Source organism: Cucumis sativus, chromosome 3 (genome assembly GCF_000004075.3).
Source record: "Cucumis sativus cultivar 9930 chromosome 3, Cucumber_9930_V3, whole genome shotgun sequence".
NCBI classification, from domain to species: Eukaryota; Viridiplantae; Streptophyta; class Magnoliopsida; order Cucurbitales; family Cucurbitaceae; genus Cucumis; species Cucumis sativus.
The window spans coordinates 7,518,048-7,536,691 of record NC_026657.2 but is presented as its reverse complement, the minus strand read 5'-3'; the positions used below and the strand labels follow the sequence as shown (position 1 = coordinate 7,536,691).

Sequence of the window (18,644 nt, the reverse complement as noted above, 5' to 3'; positions counted from 1 at the left end):
TTGATAGGTGGATCCTTCATCTTCTTTTCAAAAACCTTTATTATTTTTGTTTTTGGTTAGAGCTTCCAACCTAACAATCGACATATGCGATTTAACATCTAATTTTGCCACTGTTTACTTTTAACAATTTTGCTATATTTAAGTGTTTCATAAACATTATACATATTAAATAATTTCCAAGCAAAGTCAATACATTTCATCACTAATTTTGAGATGAATAAATGATATACATGTACTCTTCAATACACAATATTTCAATCCTTTTAAATATAAAAATGTTTAACACATTTCAACAATATAAACTATTATACCCTAGTAAATTATTTTAGATGATAAAATTTCTAAAAATATTTTACAAATATATTAAAATATCACTACATATTTGTGATATCACACGATAAATCACAACGATATATCAAAATAGAATACTATCTTTATTTATTACAACATAGATAAACACAAATTTGTTTATATTGACCCATCATGGTGAATAGTAAATATATTGTGATATTTTGAATCATTTTGTTATATTTAAAAATAGTCTTTATCCTAGAACGAAGTAAGAAATAAATAAATGGAATAAACTTGAGGAAATTGGAATTAGTATAGAAAATGACTTAGTAGTAGAAACGGGTTTATGTTAATTAATTTAGGTGTGATGAGTATGTTTGTAATATAATATCTTAGCTCAAACTTTAAAGATAATGTACTAAACTTATCAAATCATATCACAAAAAGAGAATTAAAAACATTGAAAATCATGGACTAAATTAATTAAACACCAAAATCACAATATAAGATCTAAATTTAGAATCTAACCATATTTCAAAACCCTATACAATAAAAGATTGAGAGTGGATTGATCTAAATTTGGGGTCTAATTGAATTGTCATGTTCCTATGGGTCTTGAAGAGGGTTAAGAAAAAAAAGGTTCCTCTCTCAATAAGTCCACAGCCACAAGGAAGCAACATTTTTCAAGGGAGGGAAAGAAAAATGAAACAAAATTATATAACAAAATGTGGTGACCAACAATTGAAGTTAACCCTCTATTTCAACATCAAGTTTTCTATACAACTTTTTTTTTTTTTCTTTTTTACACCAATGTAAAATTGTTAGTCCAAAGCTCATACCTTGGTTTTGGGAAATTGGACATCTTCCCCACCCTTCCTTTTTATTGAAACTCAATGGCCAAATGCTATCATCATATGGCCAGTGTTCCTTCAGTGACTTGATTCTCATCTGAAGAATCAGAGGTTTGGATTTTTGGTTTACTCATGATTCGAGAAAACCCGTATCCGAGCGAACTTCCACTGGCTTCACATAGCTACAAATGCAGGCTAAAACTGTGAGTTCAAGTCCTACCCGTATTATCTTACTAGTGTTTATTGTAAGGTTAGTGGGTTCAGCAGATGATGCATGGATGATAAGTTTAAGTAGGGAAAATTACCTCGGTAAGTTCGGATAAATGTCGGGACCTAAACTCGTTAATTGTTGCAGCAATCTCTGACATGGGTAGTTTAGCCTAAAAAGGAAAACAAATCAACTTTTGGGATCCAGAGTGCATGAAGAAAACTCCAAACATATTACACAGAATTCATTTGTCACCGTAGAATTCATTAGTGTGGTTTTAGATGGTGCATTGAATTTTAAAGTCTCCATTCATGATTTGGTAGGTGTTTCAATTATCGGTACTTTTTGGAAAAAAATCAAGATCTTGTAGATTTAAGGGGGTTTTTGGCCAAGAAGTCGGGGTTGGGGAGTGGAATTGTGAACACCGATCCTTGTTTGGCCCAAAGGAGTTCGTGGGACCTTATGACTAAGAAAATACCAATTTCATGTCTTGTTAACTTCTTACATCATATGTTCCACAACTTAGAAGAATACTAAATCTCTTCCAACTATGATGCATAGTACATTTGATATAAGGTAAGTACCAAGCTTCATCAATTTGGTTTTCAACAGTATCATAATATGAAGTATGACCAAACACAATAACACAATTACCTGAGCAAGAACAGCGGCAGCCAACTGTAAACTCGGTTCCAACGTCTCGGGAACTACCTGCAAGTGTTTTCCAGTATAGACAAAGATGTCACTGAATTTGCAACATATTCTGAAGTATTAACCAGACGACTCATTATCCTTTAAATTAATCATTTTCAAGACAAATAAAGCAAAAGGCATCATAAGAAACATTACGCGTTGAACTTTTAAGTCTCGGGCATCACATATCAATATCACACTTTAAAATTTAAGACTCAGCATCACATAGTAAAGGGTTCAAAAATAGTACCGCAGTAGCACCAGCCTTCTCTAAATTAAGACCGTGATCAACATCATGAGCTCGAACAAAAGTCTTAACGTTAGGGAAATATTTGCTCAAGGCCCAAACAGTTCTGTAATTTGCACCCGGTGTATCCAGTGTTATTGCAGCAGCACACGCCCTTTCAGCACCGACTTTGTGTAAAACCTAGTTGCACCAACATACAACGTGTTAAGAGACAAAGAAAGCCAAGAACGTTGTTTCTCATATGAAATTATTTACCTCTCGACTTCCTGCATCTCCAAAATACACCGGAAGGTCTAAGGCACGTCCTACGGCCACTCTATCACTAAAAGAACAAAACACAAAAGTTTAATATATAAAAGCTCAAACTGGTGTTGTGAGAATACTAGTAAAGAATATATTTGAAATATTGTGGGACTTTGAGAGAGAGAGAGAGCTCTCCTGAAAGGAAATTGATATTATAGTTTCTTTGATATACAATTTGCAATATAGTTATCTTTGTTTTCTAACATTGAGTTGTGACACATTTCTTGAGGACATGTCTTTGAAGAGTTCGGTAATGTAAGAGTACTAGTAAGTAGGATGGGGTGACGTAAGAGTCCTAGTAAGTAGTAAGGAATATAATGAAAATATTAGTAGGATTAGTAGGATAATAGCAACGGCCTAGAGGTAATTTGTCAGCGTGTCTTAGTTATAAATAAGGGGAATTGTCACCTTAGAGGAAAGATTTTGGTATGCTAGAGTTGTGAGAATTTTGGGAAACATGACCCTCTCAAAAGGCTATAGATATTGTAATCTCTTGCTATTTGGAATATATTCCTATCTAGGCCTCTCAAAGGTGCTTTCAAATATGAACTTAAGATTTAACATTATTCTTCACTTGTTAAATAGTTTATTGACACTGATTATTATTGAAAAGAGAGACAACGAGTTCACACCAATTTACGTGGAAACCCGAGTACCGGGAGAAAAACCACGATTGTTTGTGTTGTTATTATTTTCTAATGAATAAAGCAATAGGTACAAGGGAGAATAAATAGAGTACACAATGGAATAAAAAAGGAAAAGATTTAGGAAAATAAGGAATACATTCCCATAATCTTTCCATAATTATTCTAGGATTCTAACAAGGAAAAAGCCTAGAAAAAAAGGAAAGAATTCCAACAATTATAAATTGTTGACTAGTTATTTGTAACGGATTTTTTTGCTTAGAAACGTGTCATCTATTTCTTGAGGATTTACTAAAACTTACAACTGGCTGCTTTAATTGGTGGCAATTAACTACCGCAGAATATACTAAAATACGTGATTTAATTGGTGGGTGCTTAATTAGGTCAACAGACGTCAAGCATGTAACTGTAATGCAATATGCAGGATTAAGACATGATTTAGTGGTTCCGTAAGACCGGGTAAGAAAATTTATTTTCTAGTGCCAAATACCTCCTCACATCAAGGGCAACAAAGGGAATCAGTCGCTCTGACAGAAGCTGGGCTATTATCTGGGGATGACAAAGAAAGAGATGGTAAATTATTGTAGTAAATGCTGTATTAATAATATACCGAACCCCCTTAATAAGATTTATTAGAATAACTTAAATGTAGCAACTAAGTACAAGATCCAGACCTGACCAACTCGTCCAAATCCACAAATAATAATATGATCTTGTAAATCATCTGTCTGGTGAAATTAAAAAAAAAAAAAGAAGCCAAGGTTAGTTTGGAAGCAGGCTAAGCAATAATATCAAGAATCAAAATGTTATGTATTCACCTTTCTCACAATTTCAAATTTTGTTGTAATAATACGATAAATTGACCTCAAACAAAGAAAACTAAAAAAACACTACTTCCCCTAAAAAAAATAATATAACATGATAAACGGCCAACTCTATTGGCACTATCAACATGTGCCTCGCCTAGGAAGAAACCTTTAAAAGTGGATATAAAACTATGCCTAAAAACTTTCCCGTGAGGGTTCACGACTTTTAAAGGGAAATCTCTTTTCACGTTAGTATTGTACCTCACTTTCAACAGGCAATAAACTCCGGACATCATGCTGCTCAAACCGGGAAGCAATTAACTGACCGCCAGCAGCCAGCCAGGGTGTAAGGGCCATTGAAATTCCCACAACAAGAAACAGTAAAGAGGATAGTTGAGAAGACATTATACCCTGTAGAAAACACTCGTTAACGACTTTTTTTTTTTTTTGGGTGGGGGGGATGAAACTAGAGAAACGACCCAATCTTTCGCTTTTTATGAAAATTACCAACTTTGGCTTGCAATAAATGCTTTTCATAAAAATCAAAAAATAGCTGGAAGAATTGTTTGTGGATAATAAAGCTAAGCATTTGAATCCGCTAATCGTGTGAGCTATGTGGACATAACCTGATTGACAGCTTCACCAAATGCCACAAAAGCAAATTCTCCACCAGGAGCAAGAAGCAACCCAACTCTTATCGCAGATATGATTGAGATACCAAAAAGTCTACCAACCAGCGCAACCAATATAGTCTTGCCACCAATAAGAAGTCCCAAAGACCCCATGATAACTGGAAAGTTAGAAAAAAGAAGTTTTGGATCGATAGACATCCCGACCTGAAAGTAAAAAATAACCAGGAAAATGTGATAGATTAGTGACCAAAGATCTCTATGCAGAAGTAATGTTATAAGGACAACCAACATATCATTAGATTACTTCAATATGAAGCTAAACCAATTATTCACAATGTTGTACTGTGACAATGCACCTTCACTAGATTGTGAGAATATATCAATTCAGTACTATATCTTTCAGCTACTCAGTAATTGAAGACTAAAATAACTTTTCGCAAACTTCAGCAGAGAAAGATGTAATTAATACCATAAAAATGGAGGAGAAATAAAAACATATCAATTTTATTAATTTTATTAAATAATAATAATATATGTAAATTAAAAGAAGGAAAAACACCCCAATCTAGGAGCTAAACGAAGGTCCAACCAAGCAAAACAAGATCTAAAGAGTAATGAGAAAGAGCAATGTGGAACCTAACAGGGGCAAAACCTCCTCAAGGATCTCGATAATTATTAATTTACACAAACACTTGGATGACATGGATACCTGTGGAGGCCAAGAATTCGTGATTGACCTTCATTTGTTTTCTTTTGCTTTTTTTTCCCCTTTTGATAAAAAATTTGAAAAAACAAAGGCAGAGAGAATCTTTCAAGTTTTGACACAAATCAAGGGAAATAATATAATTAAAAAAATTATACAAACTCCAAGAGGTCCGTCTTTGTTTCAAGATTTCAGAATCTATCTTTCTTCTTCCTATGTCATTTTCTGACCCAGTAGAAATTTTCAAGAACTTCATGGAAAATCAAGCTCTTCCTTGGTCTCCAACCAATGGTAAGCTCAGCATAGCAGAAAATTTGGGAGAAAGCTATCCATTTTTTCTCTCCCCCGAAGATGTACTATCTCTCTCTGCTATAATGACACCAACAGGCAAGACCACTATAGTCTTTACATGTCTGTTTTCCCCATCCTGACATACTCTATCGCAGTCTTTTTCTTTTTCCCTTTTTTGAGTTCAACATTGAAGGGTGGGATTCAAACATCAGAACGTTTAAGGCAGATTTACAATACCCTCAGTCCAAGTCTTTTCCATCACCACCAAGTGTAAAAGCAAACAGTTATCCTGTTCTTTTCAACAACCCTTATGTATAAATTCAAATACTAGTTTTTCTCACAAGTCTCAACATGTGGACAACGAAGAAAATAAGATACAAGAATTTAAACATAGAATTTCATATTGAAAAATTTATTGGTGTCTAGTTGAAAGGTCAAAACCATTTTTCATTTAAGTTGTTTCCTAGCTTATAGATCTTTAGCTATTGAATTTTGAATTTATTCTCCTTTAAAAGATAATAACGAGGAACATAAACAACCATAACCCCATTGATCTTTTTTAAGAACTACAATTTTGTTGATGCAATGAAGTTACAAATAAGGGCAGATTGCCTAATGACCCTAAAAAGGACGAAAAATTAAGAGATTAAAAAAAATAATGAGAGCAAATTTTACACCAAATCACAGCCTAAGAAAAGTAATGAATCAAACAGCTATAAAAGAATATTTTCTTGTCATAAAAAAAGTGGTTGTTTTCTTCGTCATAAAAAAACAGAGAAAGAAAGAGTGTGGGAAGAAGAAGAAAGCTCTGATAAGGTTGCTCCATAGGATGTGCAGTGACTATTACCTTTTCACTATTACATTTTCAAAATCATGCGGCAATTTATATGGCTTTGGCAAACAAGAGGATGTCTTATCTTTGTCCATTCGACCCTTCTTTTTTCTTTTTTCATTCATGTTTATTTTCTAATAGCACGTCTCTTGTAAACAAAACCTCATACTACCGCCAAACTTAATACAGCTAAGAACCTAAGATCCAAGTGTTCAAATCCACTACTTTTTGCACGCAGGCCATCATCAGGGGGACATCCTAAACTGTCCAATAGAAGGACATCATTAACTATTCTGAAAAGGTATCCAACATGAAGTACCTACCGTCATGAAGAAGAGACCCAACAGAAGGCCACGATATGGAGCAATATCAGATTCAACCTGCAAGGAGAACTCTGTTTCTGCTAGAAGTAAACCTGCTAGAAAAGCACCCAGCGCCATTGATAGTCCGGCCTACTCTCAGAGGATGCAAAAATGGAACCAAGAAGAAAAAAGAAGATGAGCAAATGAAATATAATTTCAGTCAGTTACTGAAAAAAATCTTAAAGAGTGCAAATCAGTACCCTGGCAGTAAGTAGACTAGTTCCCAGAATGACAAGTAGTGTGTTGGCAGAGAATATTTCTGCATTTTGATTTTCAGCTATTTGTTTATAAATTGGTCGTAGTAGCTGTAATTAGGAGGAGAAACAACAAGAAGTAATTAGAAAACAAGGCACAAGATTTATTATGGATATCATAAACAATTGTTGTTTTTAAGTAAGAAAATAATTTGCTGAATACAAGAGTCTAATAGAAGTTACAGATCATTCTTCTCAAAGTCATGAAGGTAACTAGTAAGGTAAATTCTTGTCCAGATTAAAATTGGCTATTTGATAGAAAATGTGGTTTCAACTTTCAAGATATACTTTCTAGACTTGAAATGCTCAACAATCCAGAGGTTAGTTTTCATGCATTTTAAATGTTAAAAATATGTAAAGGAAAGAAAACGTGAAAGAAAGGGGAGAGGGGTAGAGATGAAATCAGTAAACTCCAGTCAGCCATGACACAAATAAGTAGAAAACGAAATGCAAATTACAGCACACTTTGGCGGTGTTTCTTAGACTACCAGGGGAAGACCATGACTATCATACAATCTCAACAACACCCATATACAACAGGGAGGATAAGAGCTTCCGTGCTAGTAAGAAATAGAATCACCTACCAGACGCCCACCAGCTATTATGGCAGAAATGGCAACAATTGCCTTCACAGCAGCCAGGCCAAGAGCTTCGGCGATGGCTTGAAAACCAATCTGAAAAAGAGCATGGTGTACAGATTTGTTTTATTTTAGTTCCCAAAATGTAGGAGATGTACATTCAGGTCCAAATAAATAGCATATAATAACTGTAGAACCCAAAGTGATACTAGTGGAGGAAGACCTTGATTCTGATTCCCATTTATAATAAATAGACGGCAGTGGAAAGCAGACAAATACAAATGTCATTAGGTAAATACATTTTAGATTAACTACATTCAAACAGCATCTCACATTTTACATGCTTCAGTTAATAAATTAAGAAAATGGTTGTTTACTCTTGTTAAAAGAAATTAAGAAAATCTATCAATAAATCAATTTAATATATATATATTATATAACAAGAGAGTGCTAAGGGAGTGTAAAATTTGAATTCTGTTACTGAGTAATAAGGTTATCAAAGTTACAATGGAAAAAAATGCACTGGATAAGACGACGTATTAGAAGTTGTTACCCCTCCTTTGGATGAATTAGGTGAAATTAGAGGTATGAGAATCAGCAAAACCACAACAGCCAAATCCTGGACAGAAGGGAAAAAAAGTTAACTTGAAGCCAGAACAACAGTAGAAACAAAACATTATGACGTTTTATTTTTATATCCGTGAGTGTTCGAGCCAATTTGCGCACCCCTCGACTATTCTCACAAGACAACCGGCCTAACCGGACAACATTTGGGTGTCAAGGAAACTCATAAAAAATTAATTCCTAGGTGGGTAGACACTATGGATTGAACTCATATCTCTTAATTAGTTATTAAAATTCTATTTTTCCAAAAACACAAAGAAACTGGGCCTAGCCATGGGACCATCGAAACAGATAACATTCATATTACAGATTTTCCACATCAACAACAAAATTCAAAAATAGATTGAAGGACGAAACAGTAACCGTAAACCAAATGTTGCATATTATGCACTCAGTTCAAAACTTTCTTACTTCAGAAGTAGTTCATGTAGGTTTGACCACTGAAATTAAAGAGCAAAACAAGCTTAGGTATTTGTGTTTGTAAGGATCCTATTCAGTTTCAGACAAGTAGGTTTTGATATAAACTCATCCACCGTGGCAATTGAAATAATCAAATAATCAAGATACCTGGAATAGTAAGACAGAAAATGTGGCACGCCCATGTCGTGAAGTACTCTCACCTCGCTCTTGCAACACCTGCAAAAAGAGACCATGAACGAAGCTGATATCATCCAAAATGTCCCTTGTAGGCTTATAAGTATATAGCCTACAATATCAATTAAGAAGAGAGTTAATATTTGCCTAAATTCCGGAGAAGGGATGCATAAATCAGCATAAGATCAAAAGGTGGTTTAGGTTAACAAAAAGCCCAAGAAGTAACTAGACATTGTAAAAGTAGAAGACTTCAGAAAGAACGAGCTAATGGACCATATACATTAAATGACATCTGATTAGCAAACATTTTTTTATGAATTGAACTGCTTTCATAGAGAAAGAATGAAAGAATACAAGAGTTTACAAGAAAAACCAGCCCACCAAAACACCCAACTAACAGAAGTGCTGATTAGCAAACATTATAACTATTTGTATACAATGATTGAGAAAATACGGGCACATTCTTTTAATGCTGAGAATTCAAGCATATTGGGATCACAAAAATTGGTTGATGCTCTTTCCTCGTACATTTGTGATATAAAGCCATTGCAAAGAAAAAAATTCAAGAAAATTGCACAAGATTAACAAATAGAGATAAGCAATGGACACGGAAGAATATTTTGTCCTTGGGCAATGGGCATAGACTCAGTTAAATGATGTCAAAGTTAGTTTCAGGCACGACTCCATCAAGAACTATAGCAGAATCCCAATTTACACGACATAAAATTTTATTATCCAAGTGAAAATGTTAAAAGTACAATAAAAGAAAATGCTACAAAGTTAAAAATACTTATCCATGATCACACCTGAAGGACAACAGCAGTGGATGACAAAGCCAATCCATTTCCAATGACAATAGCAGCTGGGCCAGCCTGGCCACAGACCATGTGAGCTACCAGGCCAACCACTACAGCTGTAACCAAAACCTGCATTTGTGAACAGAGTTAAATACCTGAGGTAGATCACTTAGACACTAGATCCAAGCTTGGCCCTATAACAGAAAAGAATGGAATTTCACATTCACCTGTGCAGACCCTAACCCAAAAACATATTTCTTCATGGAACTTAGCCTCTCAACTGATAACTGAAAAAACAATAACTTGGATTCAATCTTCTAAAAGTACAATGCAAGTAAATGAATAAAGGAATAGAAACAAAGTCAACTCATTAAAAGGAACACCTCCAGCCCAATGTTGAACAGGAGAAAAACAACTCCAAATTCAGCAATTGCTTTTGTTCCATGCACATGACGGATTATGGAGAGACCATATGGCCCAATTAAAATACCAGCAGCCAAGTACCCAAGGACAGGGCTTCCTATACAGAACATTGAACAAAATACACAGTTGGTTGAATATAAAGAGACAAACGTGTAAATAAACTTGTCCAAAAAGCCTTACATAAATTAACCCAAATGCATCTACAAAATTTATCATGAAACAGCCAGCAACATTTTCTATGTCTATAACTCCAGCAAAAAGAGTTTGAAATCTACAAGCCCATCCCTATCTTAGTCTCCACAAGTAGTTTTTCTTTTTCCTTTTTCTAGGGAAACAGAAGTTGATGTCACAAACACATAGTAGACTCACACAAAAGTTGAGTTAAATGGTGCCAAGTAAAAAAAATTCTTCCATGATATCAATATTCAATAAACCAAAAACTTCAAAGCAGTCAACCTAAGGACATTTAAAAAGAAAATAGCAAGCCAGCAGACAAGTAGGAAACTCAAATCTACAAAGAAAAGTATGCAAAACATTTTCACCTCCAGGAAGTTTCTGAAATGTTGGCACAAATATGACACTGGCAAGCAACAGCCATAACATGTCTAACAGTGAAGCCTCCTCTTCATTCACCTGAAATTTTAAATAGACAATGACACTAAAAGTTACTATCACCAAAATTCTCAACTCTGAAACATATCAACGAGTGAAATACATGCCTCTTGATGGGGAATCTGTGAAATTAACTTCTTCACTCTTTTAGGAAGTTTCCTCAATTGTTGAAATAAGGGCTTTGTGTCCAAGGAAACATCATCGGTGCTAATAGTGACAACATCAGGCTGCAGAATCATCTGAGAACTCCTGTCTGGTCGATTTGCAAAGATAGCAATCCTGTGATAAATTTAACATTTAGTGACTATGCGAAGCAATCTCTTCTCTGTACACAACAACAAAACAAAAGTGCATAGTATTGTCCACAATGGGAACCAATATACCAATATTCCATGCTTATGCAGCCAGTGTGGTTTTTTAAAAAGGAAAAGGCTCATAAATTTATTTTTGTTTTTTACTTTGGTTGAGGTGTCAACCACAGTTACAGTTTCAAATACAAACCAGATACAAAAATATTTTCTTTCTACGATTCCTGGAGAAGAAGAATGTTGGTGCAATATTTTGCTTTCATCAATATGATGAAACATACTTGTTAAACTGAGCAATTAGCAATGTACTTGTAAGAACAATCTTTAGGAGCCTTCACACTCTTTTAGAGTCAAATGCAGAAATGATAAGGGTTAAGGAGTATGTTGGCACATACCCTGCTCCTAATAGTACTGCTCCAACAATTAGCTTCGGCAATTGCTTTTTGGTGGAATCCAGGAGACCCTGGAAAACTAATGCTGGAGTGAACTCTGTCCCATCAACTGTAAACGAAAAGAATGATGCTGAAAAAAAGCGAGAGGATTTTTTCAATAGAGCCTTGGGGGAGTTTAAAGGTGAGCCTTCTCTTGTCAAATCCTTCTGTGTTTCCTGCTTTTTTGTTTGACTCACAATAGACTTCTCTGCTCCAGATTCAACCTCCTTTGCAGAGTCTGAACTTAATTTTCCAATCTCGCTATCGCTTAAGTAATATGGTTGATCAGAGCCTTCAGAATCTGAAAGGCTACCTGGCAGAGACTTGATTGATAAGGAATCACCATTAAGTGGCAACTCTCTATCCATTTCAACTGAAATATCACCAGAAAATTCTAGAACTGCCTTGTTATCCTCGTTCTCAACTTCTTCAATTACATTTGACCCCTGAGTGGTGTCTGGAGTGTCAACAAAAGAACTTGATAAAGATTTCTCCATTTTCTGTAATGCTCTTTCAGCATCATTGACCCTTTGGGCAGCCTCGAGTTCAAAAGCAACAGCTTGCTCAGCCAAAAGCATTATATTTGCCACATCTTCTTCAGCTTTCAATGCATTCAATTGTGCTTTTTCAGCTAACTCGTTCAACTTGTCCACTTCCTTCTGTAACTCTTCCTTCTTACTCTGTAAGCGCTTCAATTCTGCATTACAGATTTCTAAATTTGCTCGGCATTCTGTGATGTCCTCTTGAGCAACTAACAATGATTCTTGATCTTCGTTGCCATCAATATCCATTGATGTTTCCGGAAAATCGCTTCCTCTTCTTGCCAGCTCCAGTGACTCGATTGCCACCTGAAGCCTTGCCTCTGCTAATGAAAGAGCCATGGTTGCCTTTTGAACCGCTTCTTTGGCAGCATATTCTTCGTTCACTATCAGTTGTACAGAATCAAGAGTAGAGTTCACATCATTCCAAGCAATGGTTGCTTCATCTTGCAAAGCTATTGCTGCTTCTGAAATTTTTTGGGCTCTCTCCTCAAACATTGTGCTGTTAAGTCTCGCAACTTCCAGTTCTTTCATGGCCTTTTGCAGCAATTCTCTGAGCTCATCAACAGTCGGTATGTTTGTTTCAACTGTTTCTGCTTCTCCACCCACTTCTCTGGAACCAGCTGACCCTACACCATCAGTAGGCCCAGAACTGGACCCCTCATCACCAGAATTTACATATTCAATATTTCTGCCATTTCCATCAATAAATGCTAAAGAATCATTGTTTTGGCACTCTAAATGAACCATACCCATCCCCCGTCCACTTATCTTATTGTTCCAGTTCAAGAATCTCTTGTGCGTAAAAAGTTGCAAAGCCCTGTCGAACTTGGTGGCACAAACCAGACTCAGATGATTGGAATCACTAGAAGCTACAATTCTGTTTCTCTTCTTAGGCACTTTATAACTCACTCTTGAACCACCAGTCAACTTAGCATCAAAAATTCTATTTCTAAGCACACGGCTGGGACCAAACTGTTCCAACGTCTTGCAATATGTTCTTTCACTACCACGTAACACATTTTGCTTCCAAGTACTACAAGATAAATCCATGGTTCCAGGAATATGAGTCAAGTCTTTCCAAAACCCAGTGTTCGATTACATACTCATGCCAATCATTCAACTACCGTTGACAATCAGTCAAACACCTGGTCAAACAAAATAAAAATAAAATAAATAAATAAAAAATAACCGCACATGAAATGCAGATAAAAACCATCAACCAGACCTTGCCACAACCCTAAAACCATAAGCATGCATGTTAAATCGTTAACCTGAACATCATTCCACTAATCCATATCAGTCACTTATGCATTCAATTCAAAACAAATCAATCTAGAACACATACAACTGCTCAAACGGAGCACAAAACTACACAGTAACACAATCAAATCCAAACCGCAGCCAGTAGATTAAGAAAACCACACACATAAGCTACAAAAACACATTCAGAAAACGTTTGTATCCAAAAACGAAGTATCCACACATATTAAAACTATACTTCAACACAAAACACGAACAAACCGATGTTAAAGGCTGAGAAACCAATGATGAAACGTCGGCGGCGACTGAGAAAGCTCCGGGTAATCACAGTCCAGTAGTTACATACAATGGAGAGAAATTGAAAAGAAATTAGAAGGAAAATTTATGGAGTGAATTAGAGTTTTAGCGTTGGATTGGTGGGAAAATGAAAAAGAAAAATTGGCCGAGAAGAGCCACCAAGCTCTCAGGTTGATATTTCGGGGGTATTTTACTGAAATGGCCCTTCGCTGGTCGATGGGCTCATCGTTGATTCGCTTGCGGTGTGTTGGATATTCCGAATCGCTCAATGACGCGCGCTCCTTACGCGCGTGAAATGCAACTTAAGAATAAGATGGTGTAAGGAAACAGCCAACGTATTTTAATGGTTAAGAAATTGCACTTTTGTTCCCAATACACATTTTCTGAGTTAATTTTAATTTACTGTTAATGCAAACAATTAATTAGAAAGTAAAAGGTTTTAAATATTTGAAAGCTTCACAAAAGTGCACAAACATTAAATATTTTTACATTTAAATTTAAACAATACAATTAAGATTTTTTTTAAGAGTAATAAAAAAAAATTAGGGTTTTTTAACGATATAATTATAAAACACTAATTATTTCAAAAATATTTTGGAATTTTTTAGATTTTCAATAAATACTCCTACGCTTTTCTAAAAACAGTTTAATATCTTACCATTTTTTGGATTGTGGGTTTGTAATAAATTGATGGGTTTTTTTTTTAATATTAAAAAAACAAATTATTCACCCTCTATAAAAAAAAATCAATAAAATTCTATTAGGTTTGTAAAATCTATTTTACTATATATAACATTTTTTTTAATTAGTTATAATTTCTCTTGATTGATACTCTACTTACCACATTAGTAATTATCTTTGTATTTTTTACAAATTTATATTACAAAGTTGTGGATATCGTGTGGGGTGTTCTTTATTCCAAGAAGTGTTTTTTTCAAGTTATACTTGATTAGAAGGTCAGATTGTAATTCTTCTCGTTATTAATGCTAGCATAAGAAACTAAAAATAAAAAATACATGTATTTATTAAACACACAAGGATAAAAGGTTAAAAAGTTGTTTTATGACAAACAATGAATTAGATTAACGTAAAAAATCGTTTACAATATCGTATTGATTTATTGTCTAAGTTACATGCGAATGGATATATTAATCAAATCAATATGATTGAGTATTTTATTTATGAAATAATCATCAATGGGTCGATGGAATTTTAGTCGGTAGTGGCATATTGTAGGTAAGATCAACGTCTTTTAATATGATATAAAATTCATTACATATTAATATCAAGAAGAAGAAGAAGAAGAAAAAATCCAATTTCTAAGACTGCATATCAATCACAATCATCAACAAAATCCAAAACAGTCTATTGAGATATTAGAAGAGACATGAAATAATAGCCAAAGGTGCTCGTGGGACAAATTGCTTCAAAGAATATTGTTTGGGAATATGCGAAAATATTAAACTATATCCATAGCACAAATTAACATAGAAAAACAAATATGAAGTGTTATCTTGTTTGAACAAATATTAACCATGGTCTATGAGATTATAACACCATTTTAACTGTTTTTGAATTATAAATACATAGAAGTACGTTTGACAATGGATATTAGACAGCAAAAGTTACTAGTGGAAGGAGCAAACAGAGGCACACATTCGAGCAGTAACTACATAAGTGAATGATCGACGAATCTATGTTGTTCAAACATAGCCTTGTCGACAATGATACGATTTCCATCAGATCCTAATCCAATATGTGTGCAGCCGGATTTGAACAAACTATCAAAAACGTCGAGAATCTAAGAGTTTTCCCAACGAGAACACAATACATACATTAGTTTTCGTGTTTAACAATTGTGGAGTTGAGAAATATTTGAAATGGTAATCAAGCTATGTCAGATTGTATGGGTGAGAAACTATGAGAGATTAAGGTTTCATGCAATCAAATCATATTTTTCTAAAATATATTTGGTGACCATATGGAATTGCACCAAATCTGCTTTTTATTCCAGCTTCTCATTCAACACAGAACTATGGTGCAATTCTTTGAAAGGTCTGTTTATCTAGCTCACATAATTTGAGTCTTCAAGTACAACAAACCAATGTGAATATGTGAACAAAAACAAATGGGTTCTCTTTTGAAACAGAATAATTTTTGTTTTCTTTATAAGTTGAATAAAGCGAAGAAGAATTCTCAAATGCTGGTAGAGCAGAGAAGGTATTTTAAGATTGCTCTACCGCTTGTTCCCCGGATCGAGGTGAAGGCTCGGCATCTTCATCGGTGTGATCGGCTGGGGGTGTGGTAGTTTTCTTGTTTGCTGCAGCTTCAAGGACATGGTTATAGTTGCCTTTGACCATGAAAAGCTGAGCAAAATGGTGCTTGCAGTACAAGACTCCATCAAGAGCAGCATAAGAACAGTGTGTCAAATGGCATCCACCATGAGCACATCTAAAGCACTTCTTGTGGTAGCATTCCCCCTCCAAAGAGACCTATTCCCAAAAACAAAAATAATACAGTTTCAATTCTCCTAACCATATATCAGCTATTTGAAATGACATTTTGATGTAGCAGATTTAAGTATTAGGCCAAATCTATGGCCAAACATGAAAAATAATCCATCCCTTAGAAATGAGGGAGCATTCTCTATCACAACCCTAAAATCAGCTAATATTAATATCGAAATTAAGAACTAAATATCTTACAATTCTCCTCATCATTTAAAATGTTGAAAACATTTTTTTTTCCACTTAGAAACACTTTTATAAATACTTAAAAAGTCATTCCAAACAAATAAAGAAAACCCTGCAGAATAATGTTTCTTTCACATTTTAAAGACTAACAATACTGTAAAAATGTATTATACAAAATAGGAGGCAGGGGGAGGGGGTGAAGAACTACATACCTTCTCTAATGGATAAACTGTTTTGGTGCAAACAGAACATTTATCTTGAGTTCCAGAGAACATGGAGGACAGTTTGCTGGGGGTCCTTGTCTATCAAAAGTTATGAAAATTGTAATAATATGCAAAAATTACAGCATTTGCATGGAGAGCACAATGTTGAAATTCCTAAAGTTAAATTTGATTCATGAACCCTAAGACATAAACTACCAAATATGAAATGAGGATAAAATGACATCATAGGAACTTTAAACCCTTCCTATTCTCATGACATATTATAACCCCATTGGACTCAAGAGCAAGCTTTAAAATAAGGAACAAAACCACTATCATAAAGGTGCAAGAATTCCCAGGCCAGATTGTTTCTATAAAAATATTAGGAATAGTATATTCAAAACCATGAATTGGGGGAGAAATTATTGGATGAAGCATCCAAAATTTGACTTTATCCTAATAACCTTTAGATATGAATTCGGAAATTTGCATCGGCCTAACATTAACAACCAAGCTTTTGCAGATACATCCAACATAAAATTGCTAGTCACAATGAAGCCGACCTAGCCTAAGAAAAGTGAAAAGAGTGAGATCATACCAGATCATTTGGCTTATCAGAAGATTTAGCTGTTGTCATACAAAACCATGGAAAGGAGAGAATGTCAGAAAATAAGGAAAAGTAAAAAGGAAGAAACAAAAAAAGAAATGTTGTACTACTACTTTGAAAGTTCTTGCTGAAATTCCCAGATTCCTTAAAGAGCTGCTCGAAATGAGTCTTGCAATACAGAACACCATCCATCCACGAGTAGCTGCTCATCTGCCATAAACAAACAATTGGGATAAAATCCGCCAAATTCAAGTAATTGGATTTCAAATTGAAATAAATTAAAAGAGATTGAACACTTCTAACCGAAAGGGTGCCTTTGCAGTGGCTACATTTAAAGCAATTCTTATGGTAAGGATTCCCTTCAAGGGTTAACAAATCAACGACATAAACAGTCTTATCACAAGCCTTGCATTTATCCAACGTTCCGGTGAAAGCCATTATGAAGAATTTACTCTTTTACAAGAATTCTTGATCCGAGATGCAAGAACTTGGAGAAAGAGCAAAAAAAAGTAAGAGCAAAGAAAGAAACCACCCCCAGAAACGAAGAAAAACAGGGCAATTGAAACCCCAAGCCGTCCGAAGCCTCGTCTATCAGTTAATAAACAATGCGACTGGACAAGATGGAAGGCTTCGAAGGATTAACTACAAAAGCAAATTTATACATCAGGAAATGTTGGATTTCAGAACTGTGAACCAGAAGATGGATCTGCTCCAATTTCGGAGAAGATGGGTTGTTTCAGAGGAAAATAAGGGGGGGGGGGATTGGTTGACCATTTCAAAGGAACTCGTCGAGCTTTTTGTGAGAACAAAAATGGAGGGTGGAGAGAGAGAGAGAGAGATGAAAGCCATTTGCCTTCCATTATCTGAGTGGTTCGCCGTTGTGTTCGTTGGAATGGAAGACAGCGTTTCCCGGGGTTTTTTCTTTTCTTTTTTTTCTTACGGAATTTTATTTTAGCATCGCTTCAACGACGCCGTTTTTGTTTGCTTCTGACCCGAAAGTGAAGTTGATAATTTAATCGGAAAATCTTAGTTTTTGGTTTTTAATCAATAAAAATTTCCCAATTTTAAATTTTTATTGTATGCCATAAAATATAAAATTTTGGAAAATATTAAATACATTTTTAATGAGATTATTGAAGATGTATCAAATGAGTGTCTATCACAAATAGAACATGAAAGTTTGTTATATTTTGATTCACTACTTTTATATAATAGAATGAACAATTTTTTTTTTTTTTGACAAACTATAGTTAATTTTAGATTTTATCACTTTATCAATATTTATCGATGTATTTATAAATACATGTAGAAATTTATAAGTGAGGAATTTTTTTTTTTTTTCTTTTGCTATACTTTGTAAATATTTTTACGAAAGTTTTTTTTATAGATAGATTTGAGTTTGGTTGTAAGGGAGTAAATAAATTTTGTTTTAATGTTAGACTTTAGGGTTCAAGATCATCAAATACTTACTTTTAGCTTTTAACATGCATCTAAATTAATTAAAATAATTATAAGCGCACTATCTATTTTAGTCACAAGTGAAATTAAATTTAAAACA

At 34.5% G+C, this 18,644-nt stretch overlaps 2 protein-coding genes across 2 annotated transcripts; both read right to left on the bottom strand.

Annotated features, from left to right (window-relative positions):
• Nucleotides 1-795: 795 nt before the first annotated feature.
• Nucleotides 796-13,792, bottom strand: LOC101213081 (K(+) efflux antiporter 2, chloroplastic). The gene is made up of 21 exons (XM_004134282.3): nt 13,548-13,792; nt 11,449-13,171; nt 10,853-11,024; nt 10,676-10,766; nt 10,094-10,230; nt 9,938-9,997; nt 9,720-9,839; nt 8,887-8,955; nt 8,249-8,314; nt 7,702-7,791; nt 7,064-7,168; nt 6,825-6,953; nt 4,670-4,879; nt 4,305-4,454; nt 3,912-3,965; nt 3,728-3,786; nt 2,546-2,612; nt 2,294-2,470; nt 2,005-2,061; nt 1,448-1,522; nt 796-1,324 (listed from the first exon to the last, which is right to left on the bottom strand). The coding sequence occupies exons 2-21, from the start codon at nt 13,074-13,076 to the stop codon at nt 1,202-1,204; spliced, it is 3,639 nt and encodes a 1,212-aa protein (XP_004134330.1). The 5' UTR covers nt 13,077-13,171; nt 13,548-13,792; the 3' UTR covers nt 796-1,201.
• Nucleotides 13,793-15,511: 1,719 nt separating this feature from the next.
• LOC101204422 (LIM domain-containing protein PLIM2b) lies at nt 15,512-18,007 on the bottom strand. Its single transcript, XM_004133826.3, has 5 exons — nt 17,390-18,007; nt 17,200-17,296; nt 17,078-17,106; nt 16,489-16,578; nt 15,512-16,075 (listed from the first exon to the last, which is right to left on the bottom strand). Exons 1-5 carry the CDS (start codon nt 17,522-17,524, stop codon nt 15,809-15,811), a joined length of 618 nt encoding a protein of 205 aa, XP_004133874.1. The 5' UTR covers nt 17,525-18,007; the 3' UTR covers nt 15,512-15,808.
• Nucleotides 18,008-18,644: the final 637 nt, after the last annotated feature.

Coding starts and splice junctions, on each gene's coding strand:
- LOC101204422 (XM_004133826.3), bottom strand. CDS start 17,524: ATGGCTTTCACCGGAACGTTGGATAAATGCAAGGCTTGTGATAAGACT. Junction 17,107..17,199: donor TTTCAGCAAGAACTTTCAAA/GTAGTAGTACAA, acceptor GTATGACAACAG/CTAAATCTTCTGATAAGCCA. Junction 16,579..17,077: donor CTGATAAGCCAAATGATCTG/GTATGATCTCAC, acceptor AACTTTTGATAG/ACAAGGACCCCCAGCAAACT.
- LOC101213081 (XM_004134282.3), bottom strand. CDS start 13,076: ATGGATTTATCTTGTAGTACTTGGAAGCAAAATGTGTTACGTGGTAGT. Junction 7,169..7,701: donor TAATAGCTGGTGGGCGTCTG/GTAGGTGATTCT, acceptor TCCTAATTACAG/CTACTACGACCAATTTATAA. Junction 2,471..2,545: donor GAGATGCAGGAAGTCGAGAG/GTAAATAATTTC, acceptor TGGTGCAACTAG/GTTTTACACAAAGTCGGTGC.